The sequence below is a fragment of the Sinocyclocheilus anshuiensis genome, unplaced genomic scaffold (assembly GCF_001515605.1).
Source record: "Sinocyclocheilus anshuiensis isolate Anshui unplaced genomic scaffold, SAMN03320099.WGS_v1.1 scaffold517, whole genome shotgun sequence".
NCBI lineage: Eukaryota > Metazoa > Chordata > Actinopteri > Cypriniformes > Cyprinidae > Sinocyclocheilus > Sinocyclocheilus anshuiensis.
This window is the reverse complement of record NW_015536535.1, coordinates 1,034,692-1,053,890: the sequence shown is the minus strand read 5'-3', so window position 1 is coordinate 1,053,890 and position 19,199 is coordinate 1,034,692. Positions and strand designations below refer to the sequence as shown.

General features: G+C 39.8%; 1 protein-coding gene across 1 annotated transcript in view; it reads right to left on the bottom strand.

Annotated features, from left to right (window-relative positions):
• The window catches only part of LOC107695730 (microtubule-associated protein 9-like), a 25,680-nt gene that overhangs the window by 3,946 nt on the left and 2,535 nt on the right, over positions 1-19,199 (bottom strand). The window contains 10 exon segments of the mRNA XM_016495757.1: positions 7,472-7,607; positions 7,826-7,883; positions 7,886-7,955; positions 15,361-15,522; positions 15,608-15,697; positions 15,820-15,976; positions 17,479-17,549; positions 17,748-17,803; positions 17,972-17,992; positions 17,995-18,067. Of these exon segments, the coding sequence (XP_016351243.1) occupies positions 7,472-7,607; positions 7,826-7,883; positions 7,886-7,955; positions 15,361-15,522; positions 15,608-15,697; positions 15,820-15,976; positions 17,479-17,549; positions 17,748-17,803; positions 17,972-17,992; positions 17,995-18,067 (894 nt within the window).

Below are 19,199 nucleotides of genomic sequence, written 5' to 3'. Positions count from 1 at the left end.
CACAATTTGAGTTGAATTACTGAAATAAATGAACTTTTCCACGACATTCTAATTTATTGAGATGCACCTGTAAGTGCATATGTATTATGTTTATTGTTCTTTAATTCTAACATTATAAAATGAATTGCAGTGAAACTGTTATATAGTTTAATTTATTTATACCATAGTCCAGTGTTTCCCACAGACTTGCACTCTATTTGTGGCGGCATATATATGCAAATTCATTTTCTGCCAGCAGGAGGCGCTGTTGGAGTGGTAGAGATCGAGGTTTCCCCGGTAACGGCTGTACACAAAGCAGCGCAAACGCTCACAAACGCTGCTTTATCAGACATTACATGCAAGATAAAATGAAAATGACATCCAATTTTCTGAAGACAGTCGGTTTCTTCAGAAATACAGTGATATAAAAACACCCGCACTCAATGTGGGAAACACTGTAGTCTCATAATTGAAGTGTAAATTCTGCAGATTACATCATTCTCCAGTATTGTACTGTCAGCAATTTATAAAAACGTTTTCATAATTGTAACATACATACAGTATTTACATACATAATTATTCAGGTGCATGTGTTAACTTGCGAAAACTTGACTCTACAGCAGCACTTCTTCTTCATCGTCTCATCTGATGCACTCACTCAACCAAGCGTTCTAACCACAACCTCGCCCCTCCCCACCCCCCAACCATTCGAATTTCCGTAGGCGGGAATCATTTTAATGATATTCTAATGGGCCGCTTTGTGATATCACAAAGCCCGGAAACCAACGCTGTAGTCCAAACGAGCTGTTCGTTGTAGTTCTTGAAAAGGGATTTTTAAAAAACGAAATATCTCCCTTTGGAGTGGACTTTGAGATTTGCAACGTTGTAGATCTTTTTTTATGCCCAAACATACTACACACTGACTAAAATTCAAAAAGTGAAAAAGCATAATATGACCCCTTTAATGAATAGCTTCGGGTTCGGGTCGGGCTCGGGTTTATAGCTACACTAAAACTATATGCAGTAGGCTACGCTGCTTTCATAGACGCATGCACACACATTAGTGCAGTAAAGGCTTTACACCGTAGGCTATATGCGTCAGTTTTCATTTATACCTCTGCGTCGTTGTCCACGTCAACGTGCAGTACACATGCAAACCGCTAGTCAGCAGTGTCCACGGGCGTGTTGTTGGTGTAACCCGCAGTACCACGGCAAAAGCCGAAGAAGAAGCGGCTCGTCGGAGAAACATTATAGCCGTGACGGCGGCAAATAAATATCAAATCATTAAATCATTATTTAAAACTACAAAAAGGAGACAACAACGGAACAGGAGATGATGGCATTCTTTCAATCTGCACAAGGACTTGTACCACGGCAGATCAACATTGTTTGTTGCGGACAACTACTGATGTATAATGCTATGTAGTATAATAAATGATAAGACACTTGTTCTTTGCTTTGTTTTATTTTATATAAGGTGTAACATTAAAATATATTAAAGTGCACATAAACACACACAAAACTCAAGTACATATGGAGGGAGGGGTTCTTGCAGACCAATCACAGCGCTTGCGGTCTGCGTAGAATTGACGCGCTGTTAGATTTTTGGAGAGGTGCACGTCAGGCTACGGCGTATGGGTGTGCGTCTGTGCGTAAGCTACGGCGTAGGTTCGACGCAGAAGTATAAATCAGCCTTTAAGCCTCATTGCGTACAGAGAGGCGCGCAGACGCAGGTTCACACACACGCAACTTTCATGCTCTCTCTCTCTCTCTGGCTAATTTAAATAAATTATATAATTAATTAATTCAAATAAATGCGATCTTACCGCACTGCATCTCTGTGTCGATCTGATTTAAAGCAGGCCGAATGCTAACGAGCCTTAACTGATGGAAGAATTACTGTCTTGTCGTATACAACCATTCAAAAATTAGGCAGAATGTATATGACCGCTGCACCTGATGTTCATAAACTTTCATGGTAAGTGTTTTTTCTTTTGCCTTGTGAACTGGCCAATCCTTAATGATTCTATTTCTTTACATGTATTTGTTTACTGACCGTTGCATGCAATAGTGAAATACAGCATTTTTTTTTTAATTGGTTATTGGTTGAGGAAAAAAAAAAAAAAAGATTTCGGGTTCGGGCTCTAACTTTAACTGTGCCGCTCGGGTCGGGTCGAGCCGGGTCAGACGATCTCGGGTACGGGTCGGGTTCGGGCTTCAGTTTAAAGCCCGTGCAGAACCCTACTGTGAACCCGTGAATCAAGCGAGTTCACTGAGATCGCCCCGCAGCGGCGAACCACTGCATCAGCGTCTATGGTTATACGATCTCGGATCAGTTTGATCAATTTGTAGACATTTTTAATGAGACATTTGTGTAATTAAAAGGATGAGTAGTAGCTAGTTAATAGTCTCGTACTGGCCTGTTTAGACAAGCTCTCGATAAAACAAACAAAACAAGCCCTTGCAAATTAATAATTATTATTTTAAAGGCGCATAGGCCTATTATACAGACACTTCATTTTTAATGGTATATTATTATTTTGATTGCATTTAATATATTATACTTTCAAGAAAGCGTTTTCATTGGGTTTGTACAAGCTGTTTTTATGCATGTTTTGGTCTGAGTTTTTGTTGCATTTACACAATTTTGACCAGCAGGCGTCACCAGCGAGTGGTGTTTCGAGCGCTTCGAAACAGTGAATCATTTTGCGAAGCAATTGGTTCAATTGATTCGAAGCTTCGAAATGGTTCGTTTCTCCCATCACTAGCTTACGTGAGTGAACCAGCCCTGCTGGTATGGACAGTACCTGCTGGTATGCTAAACAGATGGAACGCAATAGAATAATAGCGCAATAATTTTGGAAAAATATGCATTCTGATCAAATATTTTTTTGTTGGACATTAAATGTGACACGTAGAATTTTAATACTACATATAAGTGTATTTTTATCATAGCAGTAACTGTAAATCAAATGTAAGCTGGCTAATACAGCCCTGCTGTCTCAAATGAGTTAAATGTGTGTTCCTCTTATCAGTTAAAATGTGGTCTGATTTCTATTATTTATTTTCATTTTTAATTCAGTGGTTTCAACTTTTAATTTAGAGTTTTAAATGCTTTAATGCTTTAAAGTGCAATTTTAGATTGTAATGTTTTAATGTTCTACTAATAACCATAAAAGGTACAGCTGTCATAAAATCAGAGAGAAAGCTGCATGGCTAGAAACTGCTGATCAACTGAATGAGCAAGTAGCAACTATGTTAAAATGTTTTCATATATCTTAAAAAATACGAAAATGCAGGAAATGCATACATGGGATGAAGCTCTGAGAGTGATAGGAATGATACTGATGAGTAAAGATGCGCTGTAATATTTTAGGCTGATTTTGAGCTGTAATGAATCTGTTGTAGAGTTGTCCATTTTTGGCATTATTGAAAATTAAAGGGGACGGGGTAGCATTTTGAGTAAATTCAGCCAACTTGGGCCAAATTGTACTTCTTTTTTTTTTTTTTTTATCTTTCTGTGATTACACAGTGCATATACTGAAATCTTCATGTATAAAACATCACAGTTTTGTTACATTTACAATGTGTATCATTAATTATGCTTGGTGACATTCTGTGAAGTTGAAGTGTTCGAATGGAAGTGGAACGAATTTTCCATATTTCATGGTCTGCATTCACACTTGAGTATACAAATGCACCAATACCGGTCTCAGATATTTAGGTACATGTATAAATGTCAGTTTGAGAGAATATAAATAAAGTTACAAGCAAAACCTGCATCATAAGATTTTGTTCTTTTTGTTTCAATTCATTTATATACATTTATGGATTGTGACAAAAAACTGCAGGATATTTTGCGGAGAACTTTTAACCTAAAGTCCAAAAGTGTATTGTGTATGCAAAAATGCATTGAAAAAGTAGTGCCTATAGGTGTGGAAACGAAAATCACTTTCTAGCCACTTTTTCCTAGTTCACCGTATGGCCTAATTTGCTCTTATCGCATAATAAACAAAAAAAAAAAAACAGGTTTAATAATAAACCTATTAACCTATTTAACAATTATTTAACAATGGGTTAAATAATAAGAATAAGCTTAACATTAGTTCCTAGTACTTCTCTGTGGATGGCAAATTTTGCTCTAATGTTAAAATAATAGCTCACCCAAAATGAAATTTGCTGAAAAACTCTTAGGCCATCCAAGATGTAGATGATGTTGTTTCTTTATCAGAACAAATTCAGAGAAATTTAGCCTTGCATTACTTGCTCACTAGTGGATCCTCTGCAGTGAACGGGTGCTGTCAAAGAGAGTCCAAACAGCTGATATAAGCATCACAATAATCCACAAGTAATCCACACAACTGCAGTCCATCAAATAACACCCCATGAAGTGAAAAGCTCTGTTTGTAATAAACAAATCTATCATTAACAAGATGTTTTTAACTTCAAACTTTTGGTCTTTCCATAACGGAGTCCTCTTTTCATAATTTTCATAATTTCCATCTCATCTGGAGATATATACACACATATTAAGCACAGTGTACATGTGAAAACAGTCCAAAACAAACCAAAATGTTGGTGGATTTTGATGTGAGAGAAAAACAGGTAATGGTCTTCACTGGAGGAAAATGTTATTATGGACTTGTATTTAGGCCAGAAGCAACAATTTAAAGTTAAAACTCCTTAATGATGGAATTGTTTCTTACAAACATCAACATTTTCATTTCACAAGACTGTGGACTGGAGTGGTTTACTGGGTGATTTTTTTTCCATCAACTCTTTCTGACGGCACACATTCACTGCAGAGGATCCACTGGTGAGTAAGTGATGTAATGCTACATTTCTCCAAGTCTGTTCTGATGAAGAAACAAAGTAATCTTGGATGACCTGTGGCTGAGCAAATTTTCATTTTTGCTTGAACTATTCCTTTAAGGTCCTTGCTGCTGCTGCAAAATTGCAATGTTCCTTTCTACAGGGATAAATAAAGCTTATTATACTATACTATCTACTATAGCTGGATGTTGATTGGAAGGGCAAATGTGCTGGTTTGCTCCTAGATGAACCCATGAGTTGTTGAAACATTATAGCACCATTTGTGAAGGTGATTACCTTCGGTGACTATAAGAGATCACTTAAGCAAAGTATAAGGACCCTGCATGACTCAGAAGGCAGAAAAACTGGAGTTGGAGAAGTAATACAAGACACTGATGATGAACAAGATATGTTTTATAGGAAAAAATAACCCAAGTTTATCATCAGAACAAACAATAAAAGGTCCAAACTGTGAATGTTTTGTCAACAAGTAAACAAATTCTATAAAAGTTAATAAAAAGCAATTGAGCACATTACAAAAATAATTTAACGCATTTATTTTAAACAAAGGATTTGTTAAACATATAATGCAATGCTATAGACAGCACTGATTGAATTTTAGTTGCCATGTTTATGACCAACTTTGTGATATTTATAAAAATATCTTAAAATTGCTTTTCTAATGTAAAGACATCATAAAGGGTTAGTTCACCCAAAAATGAAAATTCTGTCATTAATTACTCACCCTCGTGTTGTTCGAAACCCGTAAGACCTTCGTTCATCTTCGGAACACAATTTAAGATATTTTTGATGAAATATGAGGTCATGACGCCGGATCTGGGTCAGCGCCGCCACACGCTCACGTCATGATACTGTCGTGAATGCGCGTCCACAAGTGACGCAGTAGAGACGAAAATGTGGAATAAAGTCGTTATTTTTGTTTTCTTTGCTCAAAAAAGTATTCTCTTAGCTTCGTAACTTTACAGTTGAACCACTGATGTCACATGGACTACTTTGTCGATCATCTTGGTACTTTTCTGGACCGTGAACGTGGTAGTTACCTTGCTGTGTATGGGAGGGTCAGAGCTCTCAGATTTCATCAAAAATATCTTAATTTGTGTTCTGAAGATGAACGAAGGTCTTACGGGTTTGGAACAACACGAGGGTGAGTAATTAATGACAGAATTTTCATTTTTGGGTGAACTAACTAACAGAACTCATGTAGTTTTACTGCATTACATTAATCCTGTGAAGCCTGACATACTGTATGAAATAATATTCAGAAAAGTCTTACACTAATTACTTTTTTATGGAATCTTAGAATTTTATGGCTCATATAGTATGATATCGGAGAGTATGGACCTCATAGTTGAGGAGAAAAAACACCTACATTTTATTAAAATGCCCAAACTGAGGAAAAATATGCAATTTTGTGCAGTTGCTGATACTGTAATTATATATGGCCAAAAAGTAAGATGAAATGTTGGTGTACTATAATGTAAATCATAACATTATTTACAAATTATAACAACAGCTATTTGCTTATATAAAATGCATGTACATATCAGTTACCACTCTATATCTACCAGTAAAAATGTCTTAGTAAGAGGGTATTTGAATGTTTTGTAGATTTTATAATTAAAGCTCTGTCATTTTTATTGTGGGGGCAAAACATATAATGCAATGCAATACAATGACTGAGAGCTTTACAAATAAAAGCCTTCAAAAGCCTGTTCTATCATATCTGATAAATTTAAAAAATAATAAATGATGCATGGACAAACAAATAAACCTAAGTTACTTCAGTCCAGTAAGTGTTCATACTGAAATATTACTAACAATATAATAGTTATTCTTATGTTTACCTTATGAATACTGATAAAGGGGGACATTTTTAGAATTATAGTAAAAAGCCTTAAACTTGCTTTAAAAATAACAATTATTAATCAGATGACAGAAGGCACATAGAATATTGTGTACAACATGCTTTTCAGTAAAGGTTGTTATCATGTTGAAAATTTAAAGGCCTTATAAATTTGCATATCAAATATGATACAGTATAGGCTTTATAGGGTAAGGGAACTTTGATTTATTTATGGTTTGAGTCTTTCTGAAATGTAGTTATATCAAATGTCAAAGAACAGGTTAAAAATAAAAATTAAATAACGCTCATTTTCCAAATGGGATAGTTTTATTAGGTGGGCTCCAGGGTGGAGGGGGCTCATCCTGAAGAATAGCCTGTATCCTCTTTTCTTTTCTCTCTCTTTTTTGTTGAAACTCTTTTATTTTCTGTAATAAAATGACCAGGACAATATAAAATCAACATCAATCTTAAAGAAAAAAATCAAAAGATTTTGTTCACAGTATGTTCATTGACAACTAATGTATTTTAAAAACAGATTAAAAACATGTATGTCTCGGTCTCAAAGCATCTGTTATAATAATAATAATCTGTATAATGAAAACAATTAATTGGCAAATGACGTTTGCCAGGTTTAGTTAGTTTGATCTTTTAGCTTAAGAAGAACAACTTAAGCATAAACAGCAATGTCATGGATACGTATTATTTTCTAAAACTTTTTTTACAGAGCAGATTGATACATTTGATTGAGAAATAGCATGTAAACTTCAAGGCAGGTTGTCTATTCATTAACTTGTGCAGAAACTTGCTGTAACATACCAGCCATTTCTCATACATCTCCAAGGCCATTTTTTCTTTTTCCTCCTTTTCATATTTCTCCTCCACTTCCTTTATCTTCTCCTTCCTGCGTTCTGCCCTTATCTTCTCTTCAATAACATCCTTCTTTTGGTCACTCCTGTAATATGTAAAGCAATTAACGGAAAGTCAAGTTCTGCACAACAGCACAGTTATTAATGTCAGTCTGTAACCTGAGGCTTTACAAAGCGAGCACATTTACATTTTAAGCAATACATAATGGCTTGAGTGACTTGAGCATGACTAAACATGTGCTAATTAACAAAACAAATGAATAAATTAGTGTTATGTATACAATTAAAAATGTATCTTTCATACCATTGAGCGAATGCAGAGATGGAGTCGATCTTCCTCTCTTCTTTTTCTTTGACCTTCTCTCAGTCTGTTTCTTTTGCCTTACTCTGTCTTTAAGGCTACTGTCATGCTCCTCTTTCCACTTCTCAAAAACCTGATTTTCAAAATGTTTAGAGTGTGATATATTTATGTGAAAGATGGCATCAAGATTGCATTTAGCAGTATATATTGTATCTACCCTAGTGAAAAATAAATATACAAAAATGTATTTGAAATACATTTATTTTATGCCAAGTATACTACAAATACATTTACATATTAATGTACTTAATAAAAATACCCTGTAACTGCACTTTTGGTATATACTAAACTGGTATACTTAAAGTCTGCTAAATTGGAACAACTAATTTTGTACTTAATGCACTTTAATTGTGTGGAAGTAGTGCTGAGGTTAGGCAAAAAATTTATCTCGATTTTTCCGGAATGTTTGACCGATTCTCGATTTTTTTAATGATTTTTAACTAGTCAACTTGAAAATGTAACTAGAACATGATTCAAGTAACTTTTTCTTTATTAACCCTTTAGTTAAAGAAAATTCTATTCCAAGTGCAGCACACATGAAGTTGTCAACATGATGTAAATGTTAAACAAATCACTTGTTAAATATCTTTGCAGAAAAGATGCATAAACTACAACTACATATTGAACAAACTTGTCTTATACATATTATGTGTTCAGAAATAATGCGAGGGGAAAATGCTTTTAAAAAATCTCAAAAGTCAAGGTAATTAAAATTCTAAATGACTGAAGGTATAACACCAGTAGACTATTATTAACTATACATGTTCTGTAAAAACAACGAACAGCAGCTGTTAGCCTGTCATCATGATGCAAACATGAAATATCAGTCATACAGTAGTAGTTCTTTACAGGTTTTTTTATTCGATTGTGCTGCTTTTCCATTGTTTTTTCTGTGTAAACATGGATGTGTTTGACTGTTGCGATCGCGTCTTTTGCAGTGTCTCATGCATGAAACGCCATTCTAAAAACACTGCGCTCAAGTTAAAAGAAGTTCACTCCCATCTTCTTGCATGTTTTACCTACTCCACTGTACGGCTGTCAAAATGACTGAAAAACTAAATTCGAATTTTCTACGTAATAAAATAACACGACTATTTTGAAAAAAAAGTGCATAATGTTTAAAATAATGTTTATAAACCATATATAATTAATAAAGTTGCTTAAAAAATGTGAAAAAAACCAGCACCATGCATGTATGTATAGTTTAATACAAAGGACCGAAAACCAATCACAAAGAGTAGGCTACTTTCTTCATTTAAAATCATGAGATACAGTGGGATGGGGAAAAACCGCCATAAAGTCTTGAGACATGTTTTTTAAAAGTTGAACTTACATTAATTTTACATGGCTTTCTAAACATGCCGCTCTCTTGTGCCAGACGCGAGTGCAATGCTGATAGATGTCCCTCTAGAAAATGTGATAAATATGTGTTCTGTGTGAACGGCTTGGTTTCAGTTTTGATGTAAACAACATCTTCTCCACACTGATGCTCTCGTTTTCCGCAATATATTGAATGAACAATGTAGCAGCGCCGCATCTAGTGGGTTCAACTGGATAGGCTAACAAAAGCATTAAAATGCAATGACACTTAGATCGTCGTCACATTTCGTGCACCACTGATAGGCTGCCTGACGGCTGACGCAGACCTAAAATTCGAATGCAACGTTTTTGCATTCGAAAGTGGATTTTTTTTTTTAATTTGATGAATATTCGAAATTCGAAATTTTTTTGACAGCCCTACTCCACTGCCCACGTTGCATCTTTGTCAACACAAAAGCACATTCTGTGGAATGGTGCTTAGCGCTATATATATGGTCCTTCACAGAGCGCGTCACACGTGAGCGGTTAATCACGTGCGCCAACATGCGGTTGGATAGTTCTTTTCTCTTTACTGTTATCACCGGCATATTGTCAAAGTGTCTAATTCTAACATTTGGTAATATTTCTAATCAAAATCGCGATTCCTCGATTTCTACAAATAAAATCGTGGCAAAACATTAAATTCGAATGAATCGATAAAATCTGGAAAATTGCCCAGCCCTAGCTGAGGTCCAACTAAAGATATAGCCTCCTGAAGTATATTTGATTGTGCTAAAGTTGAGATATTGCACGTATACAACAGGTACACTTCAAATATCTTTCATTAAGGCCGATATTATTCAAAGATCATGCATTCCTCAACAATAGTGACATTAAAACACATTTTAGACTAAATATTAAGAAGTGATATTTTAATCTCACTCAATGAGATTGGATAACACTGGGAAAAGGTACCCGTTCCACTTGGAACTGGAACGTTGAGGAAGCCCCATTCTTCCCGAAGGAGGTTTCGGAATCACTTACACATATGAACAACCGTTTAGGTGCATATGGAAGATTAGAGGTGATTGTAACCCTCTTGGAAAATGGCAGAAAGTCTGCCGGGGAAACACAGGCTCTGAGGCTATACCGTGGACTTTACACATATGGGATCCCCTTAGGTCTTTACATATGGAACCCAGCCCTCTACCGGTTCTCACAGATTCATCGAGTGAGGGCCTGGTGCCGGACGTTCCGCCACATCTGGCTGCCGAAGGGATGGAGGAGCTTGACAAGGGTCTACAGTATGGACTCTCTGGAGCGGTTTTAGCAAGCCGACACTAAACAGGGGCCTCCTCTCCTCTCAGTGCTTCTACCCGTTTGAGGTGAGAACACAGGAGGATACCGGCTCCACACGAAGGCTATAGAATCTAGTGAATGTGTTGGGGGTCGCCCAGCTCACAGCTTTACAAATATCTGTCAGCGATGCACCACGAGCCAGCGCCCAGGAGGATGCAACACTTCTAGTAGAGTGAGCTCGCATTCTGAGCGGACTGGGCACAACCTGTGCCTGATAAGCCAGGGTGATGGCATCCACTATCCAGTGGGCCATAACACTGGGATCCCAGTGATCCCTGAAGGGAGTAGTGGGAACCTTGGGCACATAGCTGGGCCTGGGCCTCAGGACTACCTGGGAGTTAGCCGGCCCAAACTCTAGGCACGATTTGTTAACCGGAAATGTGTGCAGCTCCCCTACCCTCTGGATGGATGCCAGTGCAAGCAGGAGCAGAGATTTAATTGAAAGAAACTTCAGCTCAACTGACTGCAAAGGCTCAAATGGGCCCTGCTGTAGTGATTTGAGTCAGGTCCCAAGAGGGCATAGAGGGGGGTCGGGGAGGAATTAACTTTCTCACCCCCTTAAGGAATCTGATGACCAGGTCATGCTTCCCTACCGACTTCCCTTCCATGGGGTCATGGTTAGCAGCAATCACAAAAACATAGACTTTAAGTGTGGAGGGAGTCAGCCTTCGCTCCAACCCCTGCTGCAAAAAGGACAGCACGACTCTGATCGGGCATCTTTGGGGGTCTTCTCGGTGAGAAGAACACCACTCGACAAGCAGTTTCCACTTCAAGGCGTAAGTGTGTCTTGTAGATGGTGCTCTCGCCGAAGTGATGGTGTCAACTACCTTCTGGGGTAGGTCACCTAGAACCTCCGCGTCCCATCCAGGGACCAGACATGAAGTTTTCAGAGGTCTGGATGCGGGTGCCACAGGGTGCCCCTTCTCAGAGTCAGTAGATCCTTCCTCAGAGCTATCTACCAGGGAGGGGCTGTCACGAGGAGCATTAGTTCTGGGAACCATTCTCCGGGGAGCGCAGCTCGTGACAGCTCGTCGGCTGCACTGTTATGCAGACCCGGAATGTGAATGGCATGAAGCGACCTCAGATGCTTCTGACTCCAGAGGAGGAGGTGGCGAGCAAGTTGCGGCATGCGACGGGAGCGTAGACCACCTTGTCGGTTGATGTATGCAACAGTCACAGTGTTGTCGAATGATGCTTGCCTTGTAAGCACCCTCTGAGACGGTTCAAGGCAAGGCGTGGTGCTAACAACTCTAGAGAGTTGATGTGCCAGTGCAGTTGGGGGCCCGTCCAAACCCTTGACACTTTATGCCCGTCGTATGGACTCGGCTATGGAGCCAGTGTTGAAGCGCCATCCTGCTCTTGAACATATTGAGGCAGTTCAACACCGACTGAGCACATTCCTGCGTAAGGCGGGCTGTCTGTTCAACCGAATCCAACTCCATTCCGAGAAAAGAGATCCTCTGCATCGGGGAGAGTTTGCTCTTTTCCCATTTGACCCGAAGGCCCAACCGGCTGAGGTGTGAGAGCACTAAGTCCCTGTGTTCACACAACTGATCCTAAGACTGAGTTAGTATGAGCCAGTCGTCGAGGTAGTTGAGAATGCGAATGCCCTGCTCTCTCAGGGGATCAAGGGCTGCCTCCGCAACTTTTGTGAAGACACGGGGCGACAGGGACAGCCCGAAGGGCAGGACCTTGTATTGATATGCTTGTCCTTCGAACGCGAACTGCAGGAAAGGTCTGTGGCGCGGAAGGATCGAAACGTACGCGATCGAAAGTACGTGCCTTCAGGTCAATTGCTGCAAAGCAATCTCGGGGATGGATGCACCCAAAGAGGCACTTCTGCGTGAGTCAGATGGTCCGCAGGAGCCAGCGAGATAGGCTGGGTAGTGCTACCAGGTACCCAAACACTGTACAAGCAGGACCAGTGGGACCACCGACGTACCCGCAGTGGGGCAGCAAGGTGGAACGCAGGGACCCGGCTTGTGGGTGGGCCAAAGAGGGGTCTGAGTGTGCGGTTCCACCATTTGGCAGAGGGTGCTTGAGTAGGTCCTTTGATGAAGCTCTCGAACCGCCCGCTGCTGCCTGCTGGCGAGAGAGGAGGATGAGTGTGGTCCGGTGTTGGTCCGTCCATGACTCTCCATGCCCTCTTGGGACCCAGAGACAGAGAAAACTGCTCTCTTGTCAAGATTTTTGGAAAAAAGATTCTCCACCTGGCCCTCCTCCGGGGGAAGAAGAGGTGCATTTACCATCTCTATGGCACTGCTTGGCTGGAGGTGGCTGCGGATGCAATGCGGGAGCGGAAGCAGGGGGCCACCCTCGGCAATGAGCAAGCTGGGGCGCTGCTACCGGCGGACGGGTGGAGGCAGCAGCCGCAGCAGTGTCGGATCGCCTCAGTCTGCTCCTGTGTAGCCGAGAACTGCTGGGCCATGTTCTCGACTGCATCGGCGAAGAGGCCGGTCTGGGACATAGGGACCTTGAGGAACTGAACTTTGTCGGCATCCCTCATGTTGACCAGACACAGCCAGAGGTGACGCTCCTGGACCACAAGTGTGGACATCGCACGACTCAGAGAACTTTCGGTGACCTTCGTCACTTGGAATGCAAGGTCAGTTGCGGTTCGGAGTTCTTTCAGAACTTCTGGATTGTGACCATCCTCGTGCAGGTCCCTCAGTGCTGTAGCCTGAAGAACCTGCAGTAACGCCGTAGCGTGTAAGGTGGAGGCAGCTTCTCCACAGGCCGCATAAGCATCGCCGGACCGACCAGACGAGTACCTACAGGCCTGGGAGGGGAGGCATAGTTTGCCCTGCCAGGTGGAGGTGGAGGCCACAACTGCATCGTAACCGACCGCTCCACTGGGGGGACCCCCGTATAACACCTAGCTGCACCACTGTCGAGGGTGGTGAGGGAGGAGGAGCTAGCAAGTCGGTTTCTGGCAATTAAAGGTGCCATCCACGACTTGGTAAGCTCCCTATGCACCTCCGGGAAGAAAGGCACCAGAACAGGGCGCTGAGAACCAGCGCAAGCTACACCAAGAAACCAGTCATCCAACCTCGAGGGCTCGGGACACGGTGGAGGTCTCCACTCGAGCCCTACCCTCTCGGCAGCCCGGGAAAGCATAGCCATCATTTCCGGATCCGTTTCAGGCATTACCTCCGCCCGGAGACCGGCAGCACAGCCGAATCTACCTCTCCAGAAAGCTCCGGCTCACCCTCCGATGCAGCAAGCGACATTTGGTCGATGGGAGGAGCGCCAAAGGATACTGATGGTATGCTCGTAGAGGGCCCAGCATGTTCCATTGGCAGCTCAACTGGTTGCGCAGTGCAAGAGGAGCGATGGTCCCTCGAGGGTTGGTTCCCTGGAGGGTTTGCCACCACTGTAACCCTCAGACCACCCGTGTCACTGCCTGAATTGGTGCTCACCAGGCTGCAGCCAGGACGAGAACCAGATCGAGGCAGAAGTAATGGAGCTCCACCCCTTTCGAGGTAACGGAGCCTGGCCCACAACTCCGAGATGATCATCTTCCTGCAATGAGAACATGACTCATCCATGAATGCCACCACAGCGTGCTTAATGCCCAGGCACATGAGGCAGTGATCGTGACCATCACCTGGCGCCAGGTAACAAAACGCATCCAGAAATGCACGGGTGATACGTTGTCTATAGCAAGACGCAATGTCGTCTTTAAAGGGGTCATATGATGCGATTTGAATTTTTCCTTTGTACAGTATGTGGAAAGTAATGTGTTTTTTTAACCTTAAACCGCATAAACACATTTCATTACACCAAATACACCAAATAATGTTCTTTTTAGCAGCATCATATGACCCCTTATAAAAAGACGCACCAGTGAATGCTCTTTTAGGGAAAAAGCTCTTTTAGTGTGCTGAAGCACACAAGCGAGATGGCCGCCTGCAACACAAATAGGGGGTAGTGCAGCCTGATGTGTGCAACCCACTTGACACGGGAAACCACCACCGCTGAAGCACCGCCAGCACCAAGACCTCCAAAGAGTGCGCTGAACTCGTTCAGCCTTCTTCTCTCAGTAGAGTAGTCAGGAGCAAAATGATGTGATCGCTCGGCTCCAATGCGAAAAGCTGAGTATGCGTTGCACCTGCTGCCTAGTTATACTTGTGCTGCGATCAGCAGCAGCTGGATATAATCATCGCATGCCAATGTGCATTGGCTCGTTTAGTTTACACTCGAAGTGGATTGGTCTCTCTAAGCGAGATCCCAATTCGTCGGTCACCGACTTGACTCGGAGTGACCATCTGAAAGGGAACTAATGATAAGCTTAAAGACTGCAGACCTGAAAGCCCTGCAGACATCACAAAAAAAAGACATGACAGTTCTGAATATGGCTAAAATGCTGAATCTAAAATGCTTTGAAAGCAAAGATATAATATCCAGTTTAGTAATGGTGTGATTTAAAGCAGAGATGGGATTCTGCCTCAACGGGCATGGTGGCAAGGGAATGCTAGTTCAAACAGAAGTGAGAAACTGAATATCTCCACAAGTGTCTGTTTCAAAAGACTTTTAGTAAAGGGTTCACAATGCTGCAACGCAGTTTACTATCCAGTACAGCAAACCACATTCACAAACAACATAATCTGTTCTAGTGTTGTGGACCTCATGTGCAGTGGATAAATAAAAAATATATATATTTTTTAATAATAATAACAAATCTCTAATATCTTTAATATAGTAAAATATTTACTGCATTTCTAATATGAAAACAATTTCTAATAAACAACGAAACATGCTGTTTCCTTTTTTCTTGCTAATAAACCAAATTTGAATTATTACCAATGAAAAATACTGACCTGTTTTGCTGTTTCCTTTTTTTCTTGCTTTTTATCCATTTCCATTTGTTGTTGCTTGATTGCCTCCTGGTTTTCTTTTACTTTCTTTTTGATGACTTCACTTTTTTTCTCTTTCCAGGCATCATAAGAGACCTTTGCATCTGAAATTTTAGCAAACTTTTCCTAGAAGAGAAATGATAAATATTTAATAAATCATTCCAGGATTGTTGTTACTAAAGAATTCAATTAAGCATTTGATTTATCTTACCTCTAGCATCTTCTCCTCTTTTAATTTCTCTTCCTGCTTTTTAGCCTTCCTTGTTATTTTTAAAGTTTCTTCTTTCTTTTTTAGCCATTCCTTTTTAGATACATTAAAAGGGTTTTTTAAATCATAGGTCAGTCTCTTGACATAACTTAATTATTAACTTAATATGATTTAATTCCTTAAATATTATGATTACAGTAAATGATTAGTCTAACCTGGTACACAGCAGCTCTTAGTGAATCTGCTGCTTCTGGAACCTCTTGGGTCTCCTGTGTCCTCCGATCTAAAACCTTCAATGTTCCCAGGTATTTAGACTCTGCTGTATAGGAGCTCTTGGATTTTCTGGAACTGGATGACTGAGAGCTTGAAGGTCTAATGTCCAAAAGATATTGTTCTTTGAGTTTTCAATGTTTGATGCATTTGAGTAACACTATTATGTTAATTGTGCGCTAAGTGATGTTTTACTCATTAAAGCATAAAAAAATTACATGATTAAAATCATGAACACGCATACCAGTGACCAAGTAAAAACTATTTTATCATATAAAAAATATGTACCTCCAAGAAGGCAAGATAGAAAAAGCTTAACTTGAGAAAATAGTTAACAGAAGTGTTAAAAAATGCATAAACATGGTGAGATTTTCATGTAGTGGAGATTTTCATGACCCAGTTTGAATAAAAGTATGTTAAAGCTGCAGTCCGTAACTTTTTTTTGTTAAAAATGATCCGAAATCAATATTTGAGCAAGTACATAACCAGCCAGTGTTCAAAACTATCGCCGTACTTTAGCCCGATTCACAACAGTTAGCTTATAATAATGTTTTCTACGGTACGGGTAGGTTTTCGCGGGAAATTCGAGCATGGCACTGCGTCATTACAACACGTCTGTAAACATAAAGAAGTTGTCCCGGCTACTAGGCTATCGCACGTGAGGAGAACTAAACATTTAGAATTTTTACCTCAGTGTGTTTCTTCTGAGTTTATGTGTGCGGTCACGCTCATTTGTTCTGAGGTCTCGAGACAAACAGAGTGAGCCTCAGCAGCACGAGCTTGTATTCTGTATTCTGCTAACTTATTGCAATTCTCTCTGATGACGCAGTAATTTACCGCGGGGAAGAAAAAATCTTCGGTCTGTCCAATGATTGTAAAGTCATTATGTCCGTCAGACTGAAGATATTTTAGCGGTAATGAGACCAAAAATAATTAAGACCCATCGAATCCGAATTGAAGACATTTTAAGACTTTTTAAGGCCTTATATTAGGAAAATGTTAAGACATTTTAAGACTTTTTAAGGACTCGCGGACACCCTGCATATTCCAAGACGTAGGCTGGAATCTGTGATTGCGAAGTACAGTAAATATCCACACCGGTGCGGTCACTGACTGCCACCCATACTCTTCAGAACATTAGATTCATCCGCGCTGGAGCCGTGCGACTCACAACCCATGCAAGCTAGATAATTCCGCACTCAGCTGCAATTCCAGGTTTTCAAACAGAGATGGCGACAAAGAGGCAAAACTTACGGACTGCAGCTTTAATGTAATGTTCTTCCAAAAATTAAACTTCTCACTAAATTCATATGGATTTTAAACAGTCTTTAGAAAGCTCAGAACTCTCTCAGGTTTCATTACAAATATCTTCAACTGTGTTTCGAAGATGAACGAAAGTTTGGGTTTGGAACAACACGAGTAAACAATGACATTTTTCTTTGTGAACTATTCCTGTAAGTATGCTGTAACATCCTCATGCAAATGTGGGGTAAACATCAAATGGAACATGATTTTACACTTTAAATAAGAGAGGAGACTTTGCCTCCTTCAGAAGTCCACCACATGCACATATACAGCATGAGGTATTAAACAAATTCACAAACCTGTCTGTTGATTTTCTAGACATTCGGCTTAGTGTAGCTGACGTGTGGTCAAGATCACCCTGGGAACTCTCCTGATTGGAAAAGTGTGAAGACAGATTTAATTAAGAATTACATTAGCATTTAAATTTGACATGGCACCTAATTGACCTTAATTTGTAGGTATGTTTCAGAAGTTATGCTGTAATGCTGACACTGGATGCCATTTTTTAGAAAACAATCTTTTAGATTAATTGATAAGAACAAGATCTTTCACTTTTAATCTAACTTACATGCTTTTCTTCAAAGGATGTTGAGTAATTTTTCTCTTTGCTCTCTTCTGAGGCAGCTAGAATGAAAAATACATATTTAAATAATTGATAACTACTGAACTATAATTTACTTTAAACCATTAGATTTCAGGTAACAGATGACCAATACCAATATACCAAAATGTAATCTCATTACTACAGAATCTCGGAACATTGAAACAGTCTAAATTAATTTCCGCACATACCACTGCCTACAGTGGTGGAACCTCAGACATCTGCTCTGCTGTTGAACACGATTGTGTCTTGAACTTTTCTGACATGGCCTGGTCTTCATCTGGACTCTGTAGTAAACAAGGTTGAAAAACAAAACAAGAGTCTTTCAAAACATCTCCTGGATTTAGAACTGATCAGCTTGTTTCTGTTGCGAGACAGTATCTACCACTAGACAATAAAAACAGATTCTACACTCTTAAAAACAAAAGGGGCTTTACAGCGATCCCTAAATAAATAATTTTATGTTTCCCAAAAAACTTTTTAGTGAACTGTTCTTAAAGGGGTCATATGACGTTGCTAAAAATAACATTATTTTGTGTATTTGGTGTAATGCAATGTGTATGCGGTTTAAGGTTAAAAAAACACATTATTTTCCACATACTGTACATTATTGTTGCTCCTCTATGCCCCGCCTTTCTGAAACGTGTCGATTTTTACAAAGCTCATCGTTCTGAGGAAGCGAGTTGTGCTCTGATTGGCCAGCTATCCAGTGCGTTGTGATTGGCTGAATGCCTCAAGCAATGTGATGGAAATGTTACGCCCCTTACCATATTGTGATGCCGTGTCCCAGCCGGAGCGACGAGACAAAAACATTAAAACCCATTATAAACGAGGCATTTGTTGCATCCAGTGGAGACATAATTACTGATTATAATCAGGAGTGCACATAAGTTTTTCAGCCTGGTTCTCATGAGAACCTGGAGATTTGGTTTGGTCCTCACACGGCGGCACATGGTGTGACCCATCAAATATAACTATCAAAAAATAAATTAATAATAGTGATAATATTATTGCACTTTATTTATTTATTTTTTTTCAATAAAATAATAAACTAAATAATAAAGTGTGATAATACTATTTTATTTTAAAATAAAAAGGGAGTATTAAATACAAATACAATTATTTTATAGTAAACTTAAAAATAAAATGCTAATATTTTTATTATTTTTAATTTGAATTATTTAAATTTTTCATTTTCAAACTTGAAATCAGCAAGTTTTTATTTTGGTGGGTTGCCGGCAAGTAAGTATATGCGCTTCCGAGTTTAGCGCTGCCGATTGTAGAGCGTCAGTGAATGAAATGTCACAGTTTTGCATTGTGCTTTGAAAACGTTAGCCTAGATTTATGCTTTCAGTTTGAATAGAAATCTTATACAGTACAGTTTGTCGATCTAAAATGGTAATTGTGCATTAACAGCTG